The 19,827-nt window shown below is 37.2% G+C and overlaps 1 protein-coding gene across 8 annotated transcripts in view; it reads left to right on the top strand.

The window, feature by feature from the left end:
- LYST (lysosomal trafficking regulator) overlaps nt 1–19,827 on the top strand; it is a 237,139-nt gene that overhangs the window by 50,764 nt on the left and 166,548 nt on the right. For all 8 annotated transcript variants that reach the window (XR_005214557.1, XR_005214559.1, XM_037821569.1 and 5 more), the window contains exons 8-10: nt 675–831; nt 2,368–2,594; nt 3,083–3,149. Coding sequence is in view for 6 of the 8 variants with exons in the window: in XM_037821569.1 (XP_037677497.1) it covers nt 675–831; nt 2,368–2,594; nt 3,083–3,149 (451 nt within the window). In the remaining 2 variants the exon portion in view is untranslated. The remainder of the gene's footprint in view (nt 1–674; nt 832–2,367; nt 2,595–3,082; nt 3,150–19,827) is intronic.

Raw genomic sequence — 19,827 nt, 5'->3', positions numbered from 1 at the left:
ACCTACTTTATTCTGCCTTTTATTGATGTCATAGCAATAGAGTACTCTGAGCTCCTTTATGTGAAAATGTTTTCTAAAATGAACATAGTAGTAGTATTTTTCTAAGAAAAGGAAAATTTCAAGCCACAATATATTACACAGAGTGTGAATGCAGGAACTCTGGATATCTGAGATGCTTTAGATGGACAATTGCATTCTGAAATCTTTAATTCCTTTGAAAATTTTTCATTCCTTCTCTGATTATCTAATTTAGAAAATGTTTTATTTATAAAAATCCTTATAAAAAAACCTTTTACCATGAACAAATATATAAAAATACTTATTTGAATTGAATAGCGTGAATATAATTTCACATCATTGTGGTTTTTAATCATTGCTATTGTATAACTAAAATGCAATCTCTTAGATTTATTTTTCAGTAAAACTGAAATTACTTATAGCTTAACCTGTTAGAAACCCCCCTTTTTTTGAGGTGGTAATCAAGTTGTCTAAGTGGTTTTAGGAAAATTTTCCAAGTGAATTTCATAATTTATAATGTATAATATTTATTACTAAGATTTTTTTCTCAAAGAAAATATTTATGATATTCTTAAAATGACTTTTGAGTAGTAAGTATTCTATTAAAAATGAGCAAATGTTACAACTTTTGCTTTTGAATTATATTGATATTATAGAGTCATCAATCTGAGGAAGAATTGTCATCCCAGCCTGGTGATTTTTCAGAAGAAGCTGAGGACTCTCAGTGTTGTAGTTTTAAACTTTTGGTTGAAGAAGAAGGTTATGAGGCAGATAGTGAAAGCAATCCTGAAGATAGCGAAACCCGAGATGATGGTAAAATATCACTGAAGTGTTCATGGTTGGATTTCCAAGTCAGATTGTTATATAATTAGCAAAATGTTTCATAATAAGACCATTTAGAATTCTATACTGCCTTACAATTTAAACATTGTGTTTGTATTATCTTATTTGATCTTCACAACAAACTCTTACATTCATATGTGCAGTTTAAAATAATGAAATATATTTTGTTATCACAAATATTGGCTGAGTACCTAAGAAGACAGCAATGAAGGACAAAGCCCTCTTTTCATATACTGTAAATTCTAGTGGGGAAGAGAAACAATAAATACTAGAAATAAACAGTATGAAGAATATAAAACAGGATGATATGATAGTGATTTGGTAGTCAAGGAAGTCCTCTCTGAAGAGGTGATATTTACATTGAGGCCTAAATGAATGAAAAAAGAGTGAGCCAGACAAACATTGGCAAGAAGAGCATTTCAGCCAGTTCGCTATAAAGACTAAATAGGAGAATGAATGCAGACATGTTTCTGTGATAACCAAGGATGCTACAGCATAGGTTTCTTCTTTGTTTACCACTGGCCAACTTTGCCTTAGGATAGAACATTAGCATCTTGTATGATCATTTGTCTCAGTGTTTAAAGCTTGGATAGAATGGAAAAAGACAGACTGATGAGACCCAAGAGATATGTGGGAAGGCTCCATCTTTTTATGCTGGCCTAGTGAATGTCCCAGTGCTGTTAGTCTTCACTAAGTTTCACAATAGTTTATCTTTGCCAAACTCTATCTTCTCTTTCCCATCTGAGTGAATGGGAATAATCATTTATTTCTTTCTTAAAGGGCCTTATGGACCCACAACAGATGCTTTTTGAAAAAATATGGTTTAATGATAAGTTGGTTTTATCATAGAACAGATATAATTTTATAATGGTGTAATTTCTCCTTTTTATGAGTTTGCTAACTAGATCCCAATTTAAAGAATTCTGTCTTAGGTAGAAATTTATAACCTTTTTAACCAAATGAACATTTTTTAAAGAATTTAGCAGTCTCTATTAAGAGCATAAAAAAATTTCCAGAATGTAATATTTGGTGAGGCAGTTATCTGTTTCTCACTTACAAAAAATAAAAAAATAAAAAAAATCTATGTAGAATTCATCCAACCAATAGCCAAATGTACTGTTTTCACAGAGATATAGACAGGCAAATTGAACAACCCTGTATTTTAGATATCTTGGGATCAGAAAGTTTAGTATGTTATTTTTTTCTGTTTGGGTCAGAGGCATGTATTGTCTACATCATGTCTATAAAAGTTACTGTTGATAGTATTTGTAATTTTATTGAAGATCAAAATTACTTCTAAAGCTACTCATTAATCTTCAAAATATCCATAGGATTGGATTATTCTGGAGGTATGTCGTAATCAAAAGTCTTGTTCCAGGAAGAGGTTTTATTAACAGCTTCTTATAAATAGCAACTTTACCACTAGATCTTCTAAATGATGATAAGTTTTGAACTATTTATTCCATGTGCAGGGGATAAAAATAATCTCTTCTTTTTCCTTTTCAGGGGTAGACTTAAAGCCCGAAGCAGAAGGTTCCAGTGCATCAAGCTGTCCAAATTACTTACTTGAAAACCTCCCTCAAGGGGAAATAATATATCCTGAGATTTGTATGCTGGAATTAAATTTACTTTCTGCTAGTAAAGCCAAACTTGATGTGCTTGCCCATGTCTTTGAGAGTCTTATGAAAATCATCAGACAGAAAGAAAAGAATGTTTCTCTGCTCATGCAACAGGTAAGAGATGCATTTAGTTAAATGTAATTTATATAAATCACTTCCCCATCTCCATATTTGTACCCCAACTTGTCTGAAAATTATTTGAAATGATTAACTTACCTTTTATAATGCGTTATTTGTGGTTACCTAGAAGTGACATTCCAAAATCTTTTAATTCCTAGTTCTCTAAAGTAAAACATAAAAACATTAGTGTGGCCATTGTTTAGTGATTAGTCCTAGTATTATGAGAATGGGGTAACATTTAAAAAATTGTATTTAATTTTAACAGATGCCCATTGTTTTGAAAAATCAGAAAATGTAAAAATAGTATTAAAAATAAAATGAAAATTATGTATAATCCTATATGTTTTCCTGTTATTCTTCAATCTTTATATATATGTATATACAGTAGACCCCATCAAATAATTTACTAAAACATTACAGTTGCTTCATGCTTTTGTGAGATAAGAAATTTAATTTCTTATGTCTTGTTTTTTAATCTTCAGGGAACCGTGAAAAATCTTTTAGGAGGTTTCTTGGGTATTTTAACACAGGCTGACTCTGATTTCCAAGGTGAGCTAAAACTGCTTAACAGTATTTTTGAAATTATTTTGTCCTTATATGAAATGAAGAATTGATAACAATGGCTTCCATTGGCACATTGCTCTATGGTTTTAAAAAGCATCTTTATATGTATTATCTCATTTGTTTCTTAGAACCACCCAGTGAAGTAGGCATAGTATCAATAACTTATAGAGAGGAAAAGTTAGATTCCAAGGGATTAAATGAATTGCTCAGGATCACATTTACATAAAAGTGGCGCTTCAAGGACTGATAGTGATTAGGTGCCTACTCTTTACTCAGTACTTTCTCAGACAATTGAGAGTTGCATAATGAATGTGCAGTATGATTTCCAACCACAAGAGACCTATTTTTAAGTTAGAGAGTTAAGGCTAACATACCTGAAGCATTAATGTGGGATTTTCTTATGTTTCTTCATAATTAAGTTCAGGTTATGCGTTTTGGGCAGGAGTACCTCAGAAGTGAGGTTGGGCCCTTAGAGCATCCTATCGGAGATACAGCATGCCAATATGTTTTGTGACTGATGATGTTAACTTAAATCACTTGGTTAAGGAGGTCACTCTCTTATAAAGTTACTATTTAACCTTTGTAATTAATAAGCATTTTGTGGGGAGATACCTTGAGACTGTTTTTTAATTATACTTTCCCCATTAATCCACTAATTTTAGCATCCGTTGGTTATTCTTGCCTGAAACAGTTAATACTGTGGTGATTGCCATATGGTGGTTTTCTATTTCCCTCATTCCTTCCACATTTATTAACTGGATTTGTACTATAAGGAAGAGATTTCCTTTCTTCCCTATTTACTTACTTATGGTGTTGATACAGTTTCACTTCTTGTGCTAGGCACTTGGTGGATCCTTTTTACATGAAGACTTACTTCCCACCTTAGCTCTGAGAAATTCTATTATTTTTATAACAGATTTATTGAGATATAATTCACATACCCATTTAAAGTGTGCAATTAAGTGGTTTTTAGTACATTCACAGTGTTGTACAACCATCACCACAATCCACTGTAGTACATATTCATCATCACAAAAATAAAAAATAACCCCCTTTGGCAGTCACTCACTATTTCCACTCAACCCTTATACTCCCATACCCTTCAGCCTCTGACAACTACTAATTTACTTTTTGTTTCCATATATTTGCCTATTCTTGATATTTCTTAGAAAAGGACTCATACCCTAACCCTAACCCTAACCCTAGAAAAGGACTCAACCCTAACCCTAACCCTAACCCTGTGTGGTCTTTTGTGACTGGTTTCTTCCACTTAGCATAGTATTTTCTATGTTCTTCTATGTTGTAACATGTAAGTACTTTCAGGTTTTTTTTGAATTTAATTTTATTAAGATATATTCACATATCATATAGTCATCCCCGTTGTACAATCAGTTGTTCCCAGCACCATTATATAGTTGTGCATTCATCACCACACTCAGTTTTTGAACATTTTCATTACCATACACAAAAAAGAATAAGAGTAAAAGTTAAAGTGGAAAAGAACACCCAAAACATCTCATCCCCCCACATCCCTCCCTATTATTCCTTTACTTTTTGTCCTCATTTTTCTATTCATCTGTCCATACACTGTGTAAAGGGAGTTGGAGCCACAAAGGTTTCATAATCACATAGTCACACAGTGTAAGCTATATAGTTGTACAATTGTCTTCAAGAATCAAGGCTACTGGGTTGCATTTCAACAGTTTCAGGTATTTCCTTCCAGCTATTCCAATATATTAAAAAGGGATATTTATATAATGCATAAGAATAACCTCCAGAATGACCTCTTGACTCTATTTGAGATCCCTCAGCCCCCGAAACTTTATTTTGTTTGATTTCTCTACCCCCTTTTGGTCCAAGAAGGTTTTCTCAATCCCATAATACCAGCGCCAAGCTTATCACCGCGAGTCATGTCCCATGTTGCCAGGGCATTCCACATCCCTGGGAGTCATGTCCCACGTAGGGAGGAGGGCAGTGAGTTTACCTGCAGAGATGGCTTCGAGAGAGAGGCCACATATGAGCAACAAAAGAGGTTCTCTGGGAGTGACTCTTAGGCACCGTTTAAAGTAGGCTTAGCTTCTCCCTTGTAGTGACAAACTTCATAAGGGTAAGCCCCAAGGTCGAGGGCTCGGCCTTCTGATTTGGTAGCCCCCAATGCTTGTGAGAATATCATTACTACCCCAGGTGGGGAAATTTAATATTTCCACATTTTCCCCCAGTCCCTCAAGGGGGCTTTGCAAATACATCTTCATTCTCTGCCAGAATTGTTCTGGAATGTATTGGGGCTTCACACCAACCTGCACAAACCAACCAGACTTCACTCTCCAATCAGCACTTCATGTAATTATGTTGTTTGAATAAACTGACTATACAAGTCAAATTATAAAATGTGTTACAAAAAATATAGATCTTGTACCTAATAAACATCTCTTCCTCTGATCCCACACAGTAGCTGAAGCTTCAAAAATGCTATCAATATCATCCTTTACCCTTCAGTCTGATTTACCTTAGTCCTAACCAAGTCCATTTCGTTCATATCTCTAATTGAAGTCTGATCTGTTTTTTCAGACTCTTTAACGTTTGCTGTATGGGGTAATGTGGACATTCATAGCTGCCAGACTCTGGCTCTGAGTCTCAAGTGTCACACAGATACCCAAAGTTCCAGGGACTGACCAGTTTATACACAAAGAGCTTAGCATCTCAGAGTGTAGAAATAACCATTACAGCTCAGGGATAGATGTAACTGCTGTCTAGGAACCTTTACAATAAGCCTTCCCCTGATAACCTAAGCTCTCAGACTCAATTCTCAGAATTTGCTCATTATATTTAGTCCATATTAGTGAGGCATTATGACATTTTTCTTTTCATTTCTGGTTTATTTCACTCAACATACCGTCCTCAATGACCACTCACCTCATAACTTCACTCCTTCTTGTAGCAGTTCAATATTCCACTCCTAGATTGCCATTCCACTCATCAGTCAACATACCCTTAGGTCACCTCCATCCAGTGCAAATCGTGAATACTGACACCATAAACCCCACTGTGCAAATGTCCTTTCATGTCCCTCTTTTCAGTTCTTCCAACTATATACTCAATAATGAAGTTGCAGGACCATATGGCAATCCCATGCTTAGTGTCCTGTGGAACCACCACACTGCCCTCCAGATGGGCTGCACCATTCTACTTCCCCACCAGCGGTGATTAGGTGCATCCCTTTCTCCACATTTTCTCCAGCACTTGTATCCCTCTGTTTGTTTTTTAGATGGTTTTATTTGTATACCATATATTCCATCCTAAATAAACAATCACTGGTTCCCTGTATAATCACATAGTTATGTATTTACCAACACTATCTATATAAGGACATTTCTATTTCTTCCACAAAGAAAAACGAAGAGGCAAAAAAAGTAAAAAGAAAAAAGAAAAATAAAAAAAGGTGACAACTAAAAAGTAATAAAAGAAAAAATTTAAATAAAATACAATAAAAAAGTCAGACACCACCACCGACACCAAGAATCCCATACCCCTCCATTATATCTCCCTTTTATAGACATTTAGCTTTGGCATATTGCCTTTGTTACAATTAGTGGAAGCATATTATGATGTTATCGTTAACAATGAATGCTAGTTTGCATTGATTGTATTTTTTTTCTCCAATACCACCTCACTTTTAACATCTTGCAAAGTTGACATTCATTTGTTCTCCCTCATGTAAAAACATATTTGTACATTTAATCACAATCATTGACCACTCTAGGTTTCACTAAGTTATACAGTCCCAGTCTTTATCTTCTATCCTTCCCCCTGTTGTCCAACCTGCCCCTAACCTTCCTCCCTCAACCTTACTCACAGTCATCTTTGTTCAGTGTACTTACATTATTGTGTAACTGTCACTCAATATTCTGCTCCAAACCTCTCTCTCCTATCTTTTTCCTATCTATCTGTAGTGTTCCCTGTAGTATTTCCTGTAGAGCAGGTATCTTGTTCACAAACTCTCTCAGTGTCTATCTGAGAATATTTTAAACTCTCCGTCATTTTTGAAGGACAGCTTCACCAGATATAGAATCCTTGGTTGGTAGTTCCTCTCCTTCAGTATCTTAAATATATCATACCACTGCCTTCTCACTTCCATGGTTTCTACTGAGAAATCGGCACATAGTCTTATTGAGCTTCCCTTGTATGTGATGAATTGCTTTTCTCTTGCTGCATTCAGAATTCTCTCTTTGTCTTTGACATTTGGTAATCTGATTATTAAGTGTTTTGGCATAGATCTATTGGGATCTATTCTGTTTGGGCCTGCTGCACTTCTTGGATCTGTAATTTTATGTCTTGCATAGGAGATGGGAAATTTTCATTGATTATTTCCTCCATTATTGTTTCTGCCCCTTTTGCCTTCTCTTCTCCTTCTGGGACACCTATGACATGTACATTCATGCACTTCATGTTGTCATTCAATTCCCTAAGATGCTACTCATGTTTTTCCATTCTTTTCCCTATCTGCTCTTTTGTGTGGAATATATCAGATGTCCTGGCCTCCAGTTCATGAATCTTTTCTTCTGCCTCTTTAAATCTGCTATTGTATGTCTCCATTGTGTTTTTTATCTCTTGTATTGTGCCTTTCATTCCTGTAAGTTATGCCAATTATTTTTTTCACACTTTCGATTTCTTCCTTATGTTTGTCTAATGTCTTCTTTATAGCCTTCATCTCTTTTGTCATATCTTCCCTTAACTCTGATTTGATTTTTGGATTGATTTAGGAGATTTGTTTGGTTAATAATTAGTTGTTTCAATTCCTGTATCTCAGTTAAGTGTAAGTCTGTTCCTTTGGGCCATATCTTTGTTTTTCCTAAGGTGACCTGAAATCTTTTGTTGTCTAGGCATCTGGTTTCTGTGGTTACCCCAATCAGATTTTCCCAGAGCAGATAGGCCCAGGTTTCAGGAGGAAGATGTAATCAGTATCTAGTTTCCCTGAGGAGCAGGTTGTCAGACTTTCCTGTGAGGCCTCTAGACTTTGTGCTTAGCCTATCCTGCCCAGCAGGTGGTGCTTGTCAGCCCACAGCTCCCCACCAGCATAAAGAGGTGTGTTCCCTTTAATTCAGGGGCTAGGGGTGTCAGAAGCCAAGCTTAAGTTGTTTCTGGTTTCTTTGTTTGTTTTCCCCCAGGCCCTGGGGTCTGAGTTCCCTGAGGAAGGGTCAGCACTTGAGCTGGACCCTGCCCCCCTTTTCTTAGGGAGGATACACCCCCCAGGGAGTTCTCTTCTACATTTGAATTCCCCCTTTGTCTCTCTGACTCTGTTAACTCCTCCCTTGCCTGGGTCAGCTGCTGCCAATTGAAAATGCCTGAGGTTTTCTCTAATGAGCTGTTTAGAATGAGAGAAAAAAAAATGGAAAAAAGAGCAAAATCCCCTTTTCAGAGCCAATCTCCAACCCCTCAGTTTTGCTGGTTGACTGGAGTTTGTACCCAGTTCTCTCTGTGCCCCTTTTTTGGGGACACAGCTGTTATCCAGTGCTCTGAGCTTAGCCATCTCCAAAGCCTCTGTTTTTATTTAGTTATGTGTGTGTGTGTGAATGTATGTTTTTTTTTTTTTTTCCTTCAGCCCTGCCTCCTCTCTGCCAGGAGGAACCACAGATTCCTGTTTGCTTAGGGCCTATCTGTGCTTATATGTTGTATTCAATAGTCCAAACTTGTTAAATTAAAACCGCATTTGCAGCTTGAGTGAGCCCTCCCTCCCTGCTCCCGACAGGAACTGCTTCTTTCTCTCACAGTGAAGTTTTTCAACTCAGCTTGACGTGCTGGGGAGAGGGCCACCGGGCCACAGTTTTTACTTACTTTATGCTGTGATCTCAGCTCTTCCACCCATTCCTGACTGGTGTGCAATGTGTGAGCAGTCACTGATGTCCCCCAACAGTTGCTCTAGACTATTTACTAGTTGTTCCTGGCTATTTACTAGTTATTCTATGGTAAATTCCACTCTGTAATGTAATAAATTCCACACCTCTCTATGCCACCTTCTTGCCCCACCCCCACTTTCAATTTTTAAAATCATGTTTTGTTTTATTTTTTATTTTGTATGGATGCTTTTTATATTTTTATTAATAGAGTTTATTTTTTAGAGCAGTTTTAGATTTGCAGAGAAATTGAGTAGTTAGTATAGGGAGTCCCCATGTTATCCCTTCTCCCCCTTACAGATTTCCCTATTATTAATATCTTGTATTAGTGTACTACATTTGTTACAGTTAATGAAGCAATACTCATACATTATTAACTAAAATCCATAGTTTATTCAGATTTCCTTAGTTTTTACCCAATATCCTTTTTTTGTTCAAGACTGCCATCCAAAATACCACATTTAATTATTGTGTCTCCTTGTGCTTTTCATGGCTGTGACAATTTCTAAGACTTTCCTTGTTTTTGATGACCTTGAGAATTTTGAGAAGTACTGGTTGGGTTTATTGTAGGATGCCCTTTATAGGAATTTGTTTGATGTTTTTCTTATGATTACACTGGAGTTATGGATTTTTGGAAGGAAGAGCACAGAGGTAAAGTGTCATTTTCATTACATTGTATCAAGGGTGCATACTATCAACATAACTTCTGACTGTTGATGTTGACCTTGAGCACCTGGTTGAAGTAGTGTTTGTCAGGTTTCTCCCCTGAGTTAATCATCACCTCCCCCTTCATTTCTTTTTATGTCTGAATAAATAATCAATTGCATGTATATAACATTTTATTTATCTATTCATCCTCAATTGATGGATATTTGGATTCTACTTTTTTGACTATTATGCATAATGCTGCTAAGAACTAGTTTGTGTGTGGACATATTTCTTTTATCTTGGGTAACTACCTAGGAGTGAAATTGCTGGATCCTGTGATAACTCTATGTTTAGTAATTTGAGGAACTGCCAGATTGTTTTCCAAAGTGGCTGAACCATTTTACATTTCCAAAGTACTGTATGGGGGAGGTTCTAATTTCTTCATATCCTTGTCAACACTTGTTATTGTCTCTTTTTGACCTGTCTGTGGTTTGAAATGTCATTTCATTATGGTTTTGATTTGCATTTCCCTGATGCCTAATGATGTTGAGCATTTTTTCATGTACTTGGCCATTTCTGTTTTCTTTGAAAAAAAGTCTATTCGGATCCTTTATTCATTTTTAAATTGGATTCTTTGTTTTTTTTTATTGGATTGTAAGAATTTTTATATAATTATTTTGATGCAAAGACTCCTATCAGATTCATGATTTGCAAATATTTCCCCCATTCTGTGGGCTGTTTTTTCATTTTTTTCTTTATGTTCTTTGAAGCCTAAGAGTTTTTAATTTTGATGAAGTCCAGTTTATCTGTTTTTCCTTCTGTTGGCTGTGCTTTTAATGTGATATCTGGGAAGGTCTAAGCTAAGGTCACTCCACAGTCTCTGATCTCTTTTTTCTTGCACTCTAGTTGTAATCTTGGGTCTTCTGAATTGATCTTGCATGTGTCTTATCTTTCCTTTCATATTATCCACTTCTGTCTTTTTGTGTGATATTCTGAGAGATTTCCTTAATTACATTCTGATCTTTTATTTCTAATTCCTTTATTCAGTTTTGATAATCATCTTTTAATCTTTAAGAGCCCTTTTTTGCTTGATTGTTTTCTGGTTATTCCTTTTTTATATAAGGGTTTAATATTGTCTTGTAGGTATCTGGATATAGTAATTGACATTAAAATTTTTTTTTCTTTCATTCTCCAAATTATCTCTTTTTCCTCTGGGGTTAGTTTATCAGTTTGAATTTTGTATTTTGGTTTTCCTTTTTTTATGTTGCTGATTCTCAAATAGTTTGTGAACCTTTTTTGCCTGTTTATATTTAAGAAAGCTGTTGGAGATTTCCTCCAGTGTTGTGAAAGTACATTTGTTTTCCTTTTTGTCCTCTTTCCTGAATGGATATTCTGTTATCAGGATTTTGGCCTAAAAGTAAAAGCTAAGTTATATCTGTCCTCCATGCTCAGATTGAGGGAGGGAGGTAGGTGTTCATAGACAGACCTTTTATTATTAATCCCTGTTTTCAGTCCTATTCTCACTTCCTCCATCTCTAGTTCCTGCTTATCTCTCTAGACTTTAGATGGACAGACTGGGTCCTCACTCCTCTGGGCCTCTTTGTAATTCAGAGGGATTTTAGGCTGCTGCTTTGTCTTTTTTTTTTTTTTTTTTTTTTTTTTTTAAATTCAGTTTTATTGAAACATATTCACAAACCATACAGTCATCCATGGTATACAATCAACTGTTCACAGTATGATCATATAGTTATGCGTTCATCACCACAATCTATTTCTGAACATTTTCCTTACATCAGAAAGAATCAGAATAAGAATAAAAAATAAAAGTGAAAAGAGAATACCCAAACCATCCCCCCATCCCACCCTATTTGTCATTTAGTTTTTACTCCCATTTTTCTACTGATTTTTTTTCAATTTTTTAACTTTGTTTATCAAAAAATTAAAAACAAACAGGCAAACAACAACCAAAAAAACCCCACAACATTTCAAACAAAGCAATGGATTAAGGAAAACAAATAACCTAAAATAACTACTTTGCTTCCAATATGTTCCTACCATACCCCAAGAAAATTAATAAACCATGTCCAAACAGAGGAGTAAGAAAAACAAATAATCTAAAATAACTACATTGCTTCCAATATGTTCCTTCCATACCCCAAGAAAATTAACAACCCCTAAGAAAACAAAGGAATAAGAGAAAAAAAAAACCTAAAATAACTCTATTGCTTCCAACTTGATCTTACTATATCCAAGAAAGTTTACAAACCATAATCATTCCTGAGCATTCCCATAACATTGAGATTACCCTCCATAGTTTATCTGTTCTTATTAGATTATCATTCCCCCTCCACTAATTGGTATCTCTAGGTCCCCTACATTCTACAGTATAAAACATTGTACATTTTTCACAGAATTCACATTAGTGGTAACATACAATATCTCTCTTTTTGTGCCTGGCTTATTTTGCTCAGCATTATGTCTTTTTTTTTTTTTTTTTTTAAATCTTCATTTTATTGAGATACATTCGTATACCACGCAGTCATACAAAACAAATCGTACTTTCGATTGTTCACAGTACCATTACATAGTTGTACATTCATCACCCAAATCAATCCCTGACACCTTCATTAGCACACACACAAGAATAACAAGAATAATAATTAGAGTGAAAAAGAGCAATTGAAGTAAAAAAGAACACTGGGTACCTTTGTCTGTTTGTTTCCTTCCCCTATTTTTCTACTCATCCATCCATAACTAGACAAAGTGGAGTGTGGTCCTTATGGCTTTCCCAATCCCCTTGTCACCCCTCATAAGCTACATTTTTATACAACTGTCTTCGAGATTCATGGGTTCTGGGTTGTAGTTTGATAGTTTCAGGTATCCACCACCAGCTACCCCAATTCTTTAGAACCTAAAAAGGGTTGTCTAAAGTGTGCGTAAGAGTGCCCACCAGAGTGACCTCTCGGCTCCTTTTGGATTCTCTCTGCCACTGAAGCTTATTTCATTTCCTTTCACATCCCCCTTTTGGTCAAGAAGATGTTCTCCGTCCCACGATGCCGGGTCTACATTCCTCCCCGGGAGTCATATTCCACGTTGCCAGGGAGATTCACTCCCCTGGGTGTCTGATCCCACGTAGTGGGGAGGGCAGTGGTTTCACCTTTCAAGTTGGCTTAGCTAGAGAGACAGGGCCACATCTGAGCAACAAAGAGGCATTCGGGAGGAGGCTCTTAGGCACAACCATAGGGAGGCCTAGCCTCTCCTTTGCAGCAACCGTCTTCCCAAGGGTAAAACCTGTGGTAGAGGGCTGAACCCATCAAACCACCAGTCCCCTATGTCTGTGGTCATGTTAGCAACCATCGAGGTGGGGTAGGTGAATACGCCTGCATTCTCCACAGGCTCCTCAAGGGGGCACTACATCTTTTTTTTTTCCTTTTTTTTTTTTTTTAACTTTCCCTTCTTTTTTAAATCAACTGTATGAAAAAAAAGTTAAAAAGAAAACAAACATACAATAAAAGAACATTTCAAAGAGACCATAACAAGGGAGTAAGAAAAAGACAACTAACCTAAGATAACTGCTTAACTTCCAACATGTTCCTACTTTACCCCAAGAAAGTTACCTAATATAGCAACTTTTCTGTGAACTTGCTCCTACTATATCCATCAGAAATTCACAGACCATAGTCATTCCTGGGCATCCCCAGAACGTTAAATAGCTTATCTGTTCTTCTTGGATTATTGTTCCCCCTTCCTTAATTGCTCTCTATTGCTAGTTCCCCTACATTCTACATTATAAGCCATTTGTTTTACATTTTTCAAAGTTCACATTAGCGGTAGCATATAATATTTCTCTTTTTGTGCCTGGCTTATTTCGCTTAGCATTATGTCTTCAAGGTTCATCCATGTTGTCATATGTTTCACGAGATCGTTCCTTCTTACTGCTGCGTAGTATTCCATCGTGTGTATATACCACATTTTATTTATCCACTCATCTGTTGAAGGACATTTGGGTTGTTTCCATCTTTTGGCAATTGTGAATAATGCTGCTATGAACATTGGCGTGCAGATATCTGTTCGTGTCACTGCTTTCCAATCTTCCGGGTATATACCGAGAAGTGCAATCGCTGGATCGAATGGTAACTCTATATCTAGTTTTCTAAGGAACTGCCAGACTGACTTCCAGAGTGGCTGAACCATTATACAGTCCCACCAACAGTGAATAAGAGTCCCAATTTCTCCACATCCCCTCCAGCATTTGTAGTTTCCTGTTTGTTTAATGGCAGCCATTCTAACCGGTGTTAGATGGTATCTCATTGTGGTCTTAATTTGCATCTCTCTAATAGCTAGTGAAGCTGAACATTTTTTCATGTGTTTCTTGGCCATTTGTATTTCCTCTTCAGAGAACTGTCTTTTCATATCTTTTGCCCATTTTATAATTGGGCTGTCTGTACTATTGTCATTGAGTTGTAGGATTTCTTTATATATGCAAGATATCAGTCTTTTGTCAGATACATGGTTTCCAAAAATTTTTTCCCATTGAGTTGGCTGCCTCTTTACCTTTTTGAGAAATTCCTTTGAGGTGCAGAAACTTCTAAGCTTGAGGAGTTCCCATTTATCTATTTTCTCTTTTGTTGCTTGTGCTTTGGGTGTAAAGTCTAGGAAGTGGCCGCCTAATACAAGGTCTTGAAGATGTTTTCCTACATTATCTTCTAGGAGTTTTATGGTACTTTCTTTTATATTGAGATCTTTGGTCCATTTTGAGTTAATGTTTGTGTAGGGGGTGAGGTAGGGGTCCTCTTTCATTCTTTTGGATATGGATATCCAACTCTCCCAGACCCATTTGTTGAAAAGACCATTATGACTCAGTTCAGTGACTTTGGGGGCCTTATCAAAGATCAGTCGGCCATAGATCTGAGGGTCTATCTCCGAATTCTCAATTCGATTCCATTGATCTATATGTCTATCTTTGTGCCAGTACCATGCTGTTTTGGCAACTGTGGCTTTATAATAAGCTTCAAAGTCAGGGAGTGTAAGTCCTCCCACTTCGTTTTTCTTTTTTAGAGTGTCTTTAGCAATTCGAGGCATCTTCCCTTTCCAAATAAATTTGATAACTAGCTTTTCCAAGTCTGCAAAGTAGGTTGTTGGAATTTTGATTGGGATTGCATTGAATCTGTAGATGAGTTTGGGTAGAATTGACATCTTAATGACATTTAGTCTTCCTATCCATGAACATGGAATATTTTTCCATCTTTTAAGGTCCCCTTCTATTTCTTTTAGTAGAGTTATGTAGTTTTCTTTGTATAGGTCTTTTACATCTTTGGTTAAGTTTATTCCTAGGTACTTGATTTTTTTAGTTGCTATTGAAAATGGTATCTTTTTGCTGAGTGTCTCTTCAGTTTGTTCATTTCTAGCATATAGAAACATTACGGACTTATGTGCATTAACCTTGTATCCCGCTACTTTGCTAAATTTGTTTATTAGCTCTAGTAGCTGTATCGTCGATTTCTCAGGGTTTTCTAGATATAAGATCATATCATCTGCAAACAATGACAGTTTTACTTCTTCTTTTCCAATTTGGATGCCTTTTATTTCTTTGTCTTGCCGGATTGCCCTGGCTAGCACTTCCAGCACAATGTTGAATAACAGTGGTGACAGCGGGCATCCTTGTCTTGTTCCTGATCTTAGAGGGAACGCTTTCAGTCTCTCACCATTGAGTACTATGCTGGCTGTGGGTTTTTCATATATGCTCTTTATCATGTTGAGGAAGTTTCCCTCAATTCCTACCTTTTGAAGCGTTTTTATCAAAAACGGATGTTGGATTTTGTCAAATGCTTTTTCAGCATCTATTGAGATGATCAATTGATTTTTCCCTTTTGACTTGTTAATGTGTTGTAATACATTGATTGATTTTCTTATGTTGAACCATCCTTGCATGCCTGGAATAAACCCCACTTGGTCATGGTGTATGATTTTTTTAATGTGTCTTTGGATTCGATTTGCAAGTATTTTGTTGAGGATTTTTGCATCTATATTCATTAGGGAGATTGGCCGGTAGTTTTCCTTTTTTGTAACATCTTTGCCTGGTTTTGGTATTAGATTGATGTTAGCTTCATAAAATGAGTTAGGTAGAGTTCCATTTTCTTCAATGTTTTGAAAGAGTTTGAGTAAGATTGGTGTCAGTTCTTTCTGGAAAGTTTGGTAGAATTCCCCTGTGAAGCCATCTGGCCCTGGGCATTTATTTGTGGGAAGATTTTTGATGACTGATTGGATCTCTTTGCTTGTGATGGGTTGGTTGAGGTCTTCTATTTATTCTCTGGTCAGTCTAGGTTGTTCATATGTTTCCAGGAAATTGTCCATTTCCTCTACATTATCCAGTTTGTTGCCATACAGTTGTTCATAGTATCCTCTTATAATTTTTTTAATTTCTTCAGGATCTGCAGTTATGTCACCTTTTTCATTCATTATTTTGTTTATGTGGGTCTTCTCTCTTTTTGATTTTGTCAGTCTAGCTAGGGGCTTGTCAATCTTGTTGATCTTCTCAAAGAACCAACTTTTGGTGATATTTATCCTCTCTATTGTTTTTTTGTTCTCTATGTCATTTATTTCTGCTTTAATCCTTGTTATTTCTTTTCTTGTACTTGGTTTAGGATTGGTTTGCTGTTCATTTTCTAGCTTCTTCAGTTGATCCATTAGTTCTTTGATTTTGGCTCTTTCTTCCTTTTTAATATATGCGTTTAGTGCTATAAATTTCCCCCTTAGCACTGCTTTTGCTGCATCCCATAGGTTTTGGTATGTTGTGTTCTCATTTTCATTCGTCTCTATATATTTAACAATTTCTCTTGCTATTTCTTCTTTAACCCACTGATTGTTTAGGAGTGTGTTGTTTAACCTCCAGGTATTTGTGAATTTTCTAAGTCTCTGATGGTTATTGACTTCTAATTGTATTCCACTGTGGTCAGAGAATGTGCTTTGAATAATTTCAATCTTTTTAAATTTATTGAGGCTTGTTTTATGTCCCAGCATATGATCTATTCTGGAGAAAGTTCCATGAGCACTAGAAAAGTATGTGTATCCTGGTGATTTGGGATGTAATGTCCTGTATATGTCTGTTAAATCTAATTCATTTATCAGATTGTTTAGGTTTTCAATTTCCTTATTGGTCTTCTGTCTGGTTGATCTATCTATAGGAGAGAGTGATGTGTTGAAGTCTCCCACAATTATTGTAGAAACATCAATTGCTTCCTTTAGTTTTGCCAGTGTTTCTCTCATGTATTTTGTGGCACCTTGATTGGGTGCATAGACATTTACGATTGTTATTTCTTCTTGCTGAATTGCCCCTTTTATTAGTACGTAGTGGCCTTCTTTGTCTCTCAAAACATCCCTGCATTTGAAGTCTATTTTATCTGAGATTAATATTGCTACACCTGCTTTCTTTTGGCTGTAGCTTGCATGAAATATTTTTTTCCATCCTTTCACTTTCAGTTTCTTTGTGTCCCTGTGTCTAAGATGAGTCTCTTGTATGCAACATATTGATGGTTCATTTTTTTTGATCCATTCTGCGAATCTATATCTTTTAATTGGGGAGTTTAATCCATTTACATTCAACGTTATAACCGTGAAGGCATTTCTTGAATCAGCCATCTTATCCTTTGGTTTATGTTTGTCATAATTTTCCCCTCTGTCTATTAATATCCTTTATTGTACCCATACCGAATCTCTTTAGTACTGAACCTTTCTCCAAGTCTCTCTGTCCTTTCTTTGTTTCTCTGTCTGTAGGGCTCCCTTGAGTATCTCCAGTAGGGCAGGTCTCTTGTTAGCAAATTCTCTCAGCATTTGTTTGTCTGTGAAAAATTTAAGCTCTCCCTCAAATTTGAAGGAGAGCTTTGCTGGATAAAGTATTCTTGGCTGGAAATTTTTCTCACTCAGAATTTTAAATATATCGTGCCACTGCCTTCTCGCCTCCATGGTGGCTGCTGAGTAGTCACTACTTAGTCTTATGCTGTTTCCTTTGTATGTGGTGAATTGCTTTTCTCTTGCTGCTTTCAGAACTTGCTCCTTCTCTTCTGTGTTTGATAGTGTGATCAGTATATGTCTCGGAGTGTGTTTATTTGGATTTATTCTATTTGGAGTTCGCTGAGCATTTATGATTTGTGTATTTATGTTGTTTAGAAGATTTGGGAAGTTTTCCCCAACAATTTCTTTGAATACTCTTCCTAGACCTTTACCCTTTTCTTCCCCTTCTGGGACACCAATGAGTCTTATATTTGGACGTTTCATATTATCTATCATATCCCTGAGGTCCATTTCGATTTTTTCAATTTTTTTCCCCATTCTTTCTTTTATGTTTTCATTTTTCATTCTGCCATCTTCGAGGTCACTAATTCGTTGTTCAACTTCCTCTAGTCTTGTACTATGAGTGTCCAGAATCTTTTTAATTTGGTCAACAGTTTCTTTAATTTCCATAAGATCATCCATTTTTTTATTTAGTCTTGCAATGTCTTCTTTATGCTCTTCTAGGGTCTTCTTGATTTCCTTTATCTCCCGTACTATGGTCTCATTGTTCATCTTTAGTTCTTTGAGTAGCTGCTCTAGGTGCTGTGTCTCTTCTGGTCTTTTGGTTTGGGTGCTTGGGCTTGGGTTATCCATATCGTCTGGTTTTTTCATATGCTTTAGAATTTTCTGTTGTTTTTGGCCTCGTGGCATTTGCTGAACTTGATTGGGTTCTTTTAGGATTTGTAGACCAATTGAAGTCCTTATCTCTAATTTATCAGATCTACAGCTTCGTGGAGTACACTTTCTCTAACTAACCAGCAGGTGGTGTCCACGAGCCACTTGTTCTCCACAAGCCAGTTCTCCCCTGCTTAGCCTTTTTGGTGAGTGGGGGAGTGAGTCTTGTGGGGTCCAATTGGTGTACCAAGCTTGCGTGTGTAGTTGGTGTTGCCTGCCCTGTATATGGGGCGTGTTTCTGGGCAGTCAGGGAGGGGGGGGGGTGGCTCTAACAATCAAATCTCCCTGGTGATCCTAGAGTTTTAAAGCTGCTGCAATCGTCTAATCCTTCAGTTCAGTCCTGCCACAGTTTGTCTCTGCCACTGACCCACAAGTCCTTGGTATTGGTGTATGGCTCCAGAGACTTGCAAGTGGGCCCCTCTTCCAGGCCGTGCACCCCGGGTCCTCTGTTGAGGGATGACTGTGCTATGTCACAGGTGAGTGCCGTCCCCCCAGGGCAGTTCTGGGCTGGTGGGCTGTGTAGGGAGGCTCCCAGTCTGCTGAAATGATGGCTGAATGGGGCTTTGTTAATTCACACTGCTCTACCTTCCCAACTCTGGGACTATCAGCTGAGGTTGCAGGGAAGGCTAATGTCCACACCCAGTTTTGTGGTGTGTGCCTGTTATTTGAAGCACTTCCGTCACACTGGGTTGTCTGGGGCAGTTCTGGGCTATGGGGCTGGCGATGGGCAGGAGTGTTTCCTGTCCACCAGGATGATGGCTGTGGGCGGACACCCCCCTTTTCTTGGGAAGTTGTGGTGTTTAGTGAATTTTCTCAGCCACTGGATTATTGCGTTTTGTCTCAGAGCTCTCCTAGTTCTGCTCTTGACTTGACCTGCCCAAATAGTAAGTCTTTGAAGCTTTCTGTATTGGGCTTCTTAGAGTAATTGTTTTAGAAAAAGAAAAAAGGATTAAAAAAAAAAAAACAAAAAAAAAAAAACGGGCCCTCCTCGGAGATCTAATGGGTTATTGAAATGCTAAGAGACAAAGCAACCAGGGCCATTAAGGAAAGGTCCACAGGGCAGAGAGATCAGATTTTCTTCGGGATTTGCATATGCGCCTCTGGTCCCTTCCCCTTTCTATGTTCACCAGAACTCCAAAAATCCTCCGCTTTTATTTTGGAGTTTTTCGTGTTGTTTTTTTTCTCTGTGCCTGTCTCCTTTCTGCTGGGCTGGCTGCTCTCAGATTCTCTGGTGTCTGGTCTCAGTCTATCTATGGTTGGAGTTCGAATCAGTAGAATGAGTTTCCGATAAGAGCAGCCACTGCAGTTCTCCCTTCTCCTTCCTGGAGCTGACAGACCCTCCTCCCCCGGGACTGAGCCTGGCAGGGAGGGGCGCGGGTCCCCTGGCCGCAAAAACTTAC

This window comes from Choloepus didactylus, chromosome 2 (assembly GCF_015220235.1).
Source record: "Choloepus didactylus isolate mChoDid1 chromosome 2, mChoDid1.pri, whole genome shotgun sequence".
NCBI classification, from domain to species: Eukaryota; Metazoa; Chordata; class Mammalia; order Pilosa; family Megalonychidae; genus Choloepus; species Choloepus didactylus.
The sequence above is the reverse complement of the archived record's forward strand: the minus strand, read 5'-3'. Positions and strand labels throughout refer to the sequence as shown.